At 42.6% G+C, this 5,928-nt stretch overlaps 1 protein-coding gene across 1 annotated transcript in view; it reads left to right on the forward strand.

Annotated features, from left to right (window-relative positions):
- The window catches only part of LOC106001325 (semaphorin-4D-like), a gene marked incomplete at its 3' end in the record, with an annotated part of 38,907 nt that extends 33,786 nt beyond the window's left edge, over positions 1–5,121 (forward strand). The window contains exons 16-17 of the mRNA XM_013036435.1: positions 612–757; positions 5,059–5,121. Coding sequence (XP_012891889.1) covers positions 612–757; positions 5,059–5,121 — 209 coding nt within the window. The remainder of the gene's footprint in view (positions 1–611; positions 758–5,058) is intronic.
- Between the last annotated feature and the right edge of the window lie 807 nt (positions 5,122–5,928).

Here is a 5,928-nt window from a genome sequence, read left to right on the forward strand (position 1 = left end):
GTACCACATAAGCAAAAAGAAAAAAAGCCGGAAGTGGCGCTGTGGCTCAAGTGGTAGAGCGCTAGCCTTGAGCTGAAGAGCTGAGGGACAGTGCTCAGCCCAGAGTTCAGGCCCCATGACCGGACCCAAAAAAAAAAAATCTAAGTGGTTATAGTCTTTAAAAATCTAATCAGTGGGGGCTGGGAAGGTGGCTCAGTGGTAGAGTGCTTGCCTCGCATGCATGAGGCCCTGGGTTCGATTCCTCAGCTCCACATAAGCCAAAAAAAATATCTAATCAGTGGATGACTGAGACACATGGATGAGGTATGTGGGCAGGTGAATATGTCTGGCCTTGGATCTCCCAGCACAACACTGAATAGGGATCTTGGAACTCAAGAGAGACAAGAAGGGTAGGAAGATGCACATCCTTGGGTTGCAAAAGAGAATCTAGCTGAGAAGTGCCTGCTATACATGCTTGTTGAACATTGTAGCTCTTCCTTACAAGGCTCCTGCTCTTCCTGTGCAGCTTGAAAGTCTTTGTCTCCAGTCCTTAGCCAGCAGCCATAATTAAAAATGACATCTTGGGTCTGTCTTCTCTTCTTTTTCTCTGCTGGGTCCCCTTTTTCCCTCAGAGGTAGATCTGGTGCAGTTTCATGAGCCAGGCATCTTCAACTACTCAGAGTTGCTGCTGAATGAGTACAAGGATATGCTCTATGTCGGTGCCCGGGAGGCCATCTTTGCACTGAACATGCTCAACATCTCTCAGAAGAAGCAGGAGGTGGGTGATGGGCACACTGCATTTTGGGTGGCTACATGCTTCCTGGAACATGCATCTTCTCTTTCTCTCATAACCTACATCATGCCTTGCCTTCATGTATCTCTTCTCAGGATATGCTGAGGGACCATTTATTTCATCTTTTCCTTTGAGCTTTTCATTTTGGATAAATTTATACCATGCCCATCACCAAAAACTGTGATTACACTAGCACTACACTCCTATATTTCCATAGGCCAGGCTTTGATCTTACCTGGCACCTTCCCTGTGGGCTCAAAGAAAAATCCTCGTCCCACTTTTATTTGTGAAGTTTTTATGGAGAAGATTCTCTTTTGTCCAAATAAGCAAAAAAGAAAAGGAAAATAATGAAGGATCAGAGTGGTAGGAAAAAAAAAAACAAAGGAGGGGGTAAAAATGCTCGATAGGAAATATACTCATTACCTTACTCATGTGACTGTAACCCTTTTGTACAGTACCTTTACAATAAAAAAATTAAAAAAAAAAGAATGGGAGCTAGGAAGGTGGCTCAGTGGTAGAGTGCTTGCCTTATATTCATAAAGTCTGGGTTCGATTCCTCAGCACACATAAGCAGAAAAAGCCGAAGTGGTGCTATGGCTCCAGTGGTAGAGCGCTAGCCTTGAGCTGAAGAGCTGAGGGACAGAGCCCAGGCCCAGAGTTCAGGCCCCACAAACAACAAAAAAAAAGAATGAAGGATAAAAAAAAATCCATGCCATCAAATGGCACTCAATTGACAAACGCTTTTGATCATTCCAAGATTTAGTTTAACTCAACATGAAATCATCTTGTCCTTGGGTAATCCCCAGTGTGAGTACAGAAGGTCATTCTGTCCATTTGAGCTATTGCTTGGACCAGCCTCAGTTTCCTTCCTAAGAAAGCAGTCTGCACTCTGTGTTATGTCTTGACCTTGACAACACTCCTTGTATCCTAAATAATGTCTAACGTGGGCCTCTTGTCTTCCCATATCCGGCGCTGAGGCTGGCCTGGGACCAGTGTTTTCTGGAAGCTGGGGCCTGGAGAGCCAGGACTCCTCCTGTACCCCCCCCCATGTAGACATAGCATTAAAACCAAAGTGTGCTTTTCACCAAAGTCATAAGTGCATTTTTTTTTCACTTCTGCCTTCCCTTTGCAGTTGGCAGCCACAAGTCCTATATAAAGCAAAGTGTTGCCGCAAGCTGTTTGATTCTTGAGCTCTAGCACATTGGGAAAGTGGAGACAGATGCTAGAGGCATGTCTTTCTTTACCAGTTCTCAGAACAAGGGTTTATGACTTACTTCTACTCAGATGGCAAAAGAGATTTTGGTGGCTTGATTTTCAAGTATATTTAGTTTGCTTCTACCCCATGCGGATTAGCCCTATTTTGTTCCCCTTTGTAGTTTTGATCATGGAAATGGACCTCATGCAAGCTGAGCAAATGCCCACCACTGAGCTATGCCCCAACTCCAGGACCTTATTTGATGCTCAGTGGCAGGCTGAGATATGGTGGCAGGCTTTGGCCTGGCCCCTGCCACCAGGTATCCTGGGGTTGTTTCCTTACTCTCTGACCCAGGCTGTTCCAAGCTGCTGGTGAGCATCTGCTGTCCCCATCTCTACAGCTCTGCTCTATCTTCATCCCCAGCATCTGCTTGATTCCTAATTTATATTTGACACATCAGTGACTTTCAGAGCTTTATCTGGTACAAATAGTATTTACCTCAGAAGTCACCAAACAGAATGGTGCTGCAGGCCCATCTCACATTCAGCCCTTCCTCTGTGTGACTCTGAGCTATGTTCTCCTGGTCCTCAGCCCAGGATTCTGCCTGGTAGACTTTCTTAAAGAAAAGCCTGGGAATATGGTTCAGTACCAGTTACCATTTATGCCTCCATCCTTAAGGATTCAGGTAGATGAGAAAACTCAGCTGCCTTTTACCTTCTGAGGGAAATTTGCAGGCAAGTGGGATCTTGTTCAGCCATTTGTGTGTCCCAGTTAGATATCCAGTGCAGTGTTGCCACGCTGTGTGGCTGTCTGCTCCTAGGAGAACACACTGCATTAGTTCAGAAAGACCCCTCACCTGGGCTCCCCTCTTCCAAGAAGGTCTGTGTGCTTTCTAACTGCTGGGCCCCTCACCTGTGCAAGTCTTGGAGTCTTGAATAATTCCTCTTATTATCTTTCATCAGTTTCCACCCCTCACCCAGGAAGGGGTGCTGGTTATTTTGGGAAAGTAAGGCATGAGTCTAGGGCCTTGTGATTCACCATCTGTCCTGTGCAGCTTTCAGCCCTGTGGTATCTTTGGAGAATAGGCCCCACACCAGAATCCCCTAGCCCCATACCTATTCCATTCAGGAGACCCAGCAACCTGAATTTTCCCATAGAATAGTGCTTAGCTGATAGTACTCCTAATATTCTCACTGTCACCTCTTGCCCACAAAAGTGTACAGAACCCTAATTCTGCCACTGCTGAAAGAGGTAGCTTCCAGATTCCTTTCTTCTTCATCCTTCTTTCTTCTTCCTTCTTTCATTCTTGCTTTCTTTATTTAAGATTTTTTTATTAACGTGTTTTTATTGTGAAAATACCATACAGAGGGGTTACAATTACATGAGCAAGGTAATGAGTACATTTCTTATCAAGCATTGTTGCCTCCTCCCTTGTTTCCCCTTCCCATCCCTTCCCATACTCCCCCTACTGGCCTAGTCCCTCCCCTACTCCCCCGACCCCCCCCCCGCCAAAGTTCGTTTTTCTATATAACGTCTTGTACATCTTATTGTTGCAATGGGTCCACCCGTATCCCTATTTAAATAATTTGTTTTTTCCCTTGCCCTCCACAAATTATACCAACATCAAATACAGTGAAAACAGGGGTTATACTGTGGGGGAGGGACATGAAAAGCAACAAAGAAATCATCTTATAAATATGTTAGAAACAATAACAAGAAAGAAAAACCATTTTAGTCCTTATCTTGGGGTTCATTTCGCCTAATATCAACTTATCTGACCATTTCTGCTTGTCTCAGACATATACTAGTTATTGTAAATAAGGGAAACCATGGAACCTATGTTTCTTTCTTTGGGCGTGGCTTACTTCACTTAATATATTTTTTCCCAAGTCTCTCCATTTCCTAACAAATGGGGCAATGTCATTCTTTCTGATGGAGGCATAGAATTCCACATCCTCCTCTTCCTCCTCCTTTTCTTCCTCTTCCTCTCCTTCTTCCTCTTCTTTTCAAAGTCACTGTTTCCTTAATGTGTTACTTGTGCATGTTAACATAAATGAATAAATATGAACTGCTCAAATCCAGGCATTTCTACCTAATACACATTTTTTCTGTCCTCTAATAATCCAAGCTGATTGTTTTTAGCTTCCACACATGAAAGAGAACAGGAAGCACTGGATCCTGTCTATGTCGGTCTGACTTATTTAATTTACCATGATGTCCCCTCCCCTGTTTCCATCCATCTTGATGCAAATAACAGAATTCCATTCTCTCTTTTTTTAAAGTAAATTGTCATAACACATTTACTGAACTCAACATATCCAAAGGAATTCCATTCACTTAATGGATAAATAATACTCCATTGTGTAGATATATTTTCTTTATTCATCTATGGATGGGTTACTGGGTAAATTCCCAATCTTAGTGTTTTGTTTTTTTACAAAAGTAATTTTCCCCCACTTTGAATGTTTTAGTTCCTGCTGTTCTTTCATAGTGAACCAGAGGGTTGTGAGAGCCTTCTAAACCCCACTAGTTTTTATTAGGATGATAATCAGTGGGTACTTAGGAAGCCCCACTTTGCTCCCCAGCCATCGTCCCAAAGTTTTAACTCATTTCAGAAACATCTGGCCTCTGAACTCTCCCATGTGCTTTTTAAATTTTTTTTATTATCTTTTAAGTGGTTGTACAAGGAAGTTTCCATTTTACAAAACAGTAGATGCATACAAAGTGACTGATCATGTTGTCACCCATCACTCCTAACCCACCTCTTCTCTCACTTTCCTTTCATCCTTTTTGTAATTGATATTAAGTGATTATATAAATTTCACATATTTCACAGTATTGTGGAATAGTGATACTTAAAGTCACAAACAATTTTAACCTTCACAAGGCAAACTGTCATTATGATGGTCTATAAAGTTTATGACTTCTATGAGCTTATGACAATATTTCTTCCACATCAGGTGATATTTACATTTCTTTCCTTTTGCTTAGTATAAGCTGTTCCTTCTTTCCTTCTCATTCCTCCATTTCCCATGTGCTTTTAAGCTGTGCATTTTTCCCATTTTATCTTTAATTCATGTCTCCAAAACAGCTACACTGGATGGTTTCAGATGAGACAAAAGCAGACTGCATAGCAAAAGGGAGATCAAAAGAGGTAAGTGCTTTTGTCAATTGTCTGATCTCATGCATTTGGCATCCTCTACATGCAGCTGGGCCTGGTGTGCAATCAAATGGTCCTGATGGGCTATGTTGGGTCATCACAGAGCCTGGGGGAGCTCAATCCTTCTGCTCCTGACCGGGGATGAGCCCGATCACAGTAGGTACCAGATACAGGAGGCACTCAAGCAATGTTTTCTATGACATGAGTTGGATTTCTTCAAATTCCTTGGATTTTTACTATAGAAAATCATTTCTGATACATACTGATATGTGCAGTAATGTTTATTCAGGGTACTTCCTGAAGTCTGGATGTGAGTGGAAGCTCCATGCCTTGGGACTCTCAGCATAGTGACATGCAGAGAGTACTGGTTTTCCCTTTCCTTAGGAACACTGGGTCACCCTCTCCATCTACTCCACCAACCTCTCTCTGCCTGGGACTGGCAGATGTCTAGGTTTCAAACTTTTAGAACTCAGTCATTGTTGATCATCGCTCATAACAGCTGAATTATAGCAAAGTCCAACTGTTGTTGCTTAGCTGGAAATGAAATATTTTAAAAAACACATTTTTTTCTAAGCATATTTAGGAATGTGTTAACCACTTTTCCTAAAGCAATTGTCTCTAAATGTAATATTCCCTGAGAAAGCAAGAGGACAGCAGGCACTTTTGGAATCACATAGGATCTTTATTTTATTTTTTTTTTGGTTCCAGTTGTGGGGCCTGAACTCTGGGCCTGGGCGCTGTCCCTCAGCTCTTCAGCTCAAGGCTAGCGCTCTACCACTTGAGCCACAGCGCCACTTCTGG

This window comes from Dipodomys ordii, unplaced genomic scaffold (assembly GCF_000151885.1).
Source record: "Dipodomys ordii isolate 6190 unplaced genomic scaffold, Dord_2.0 Scaffold286, whole genome shotgun sequence".
In the NCBI taxonomy this organism is placed as follows: Eukaryota; Metazoa; Chordata; class Mammalia; order Rodentia; family Heteromyidae; genus Dipodomys; species Dipodomys ordii.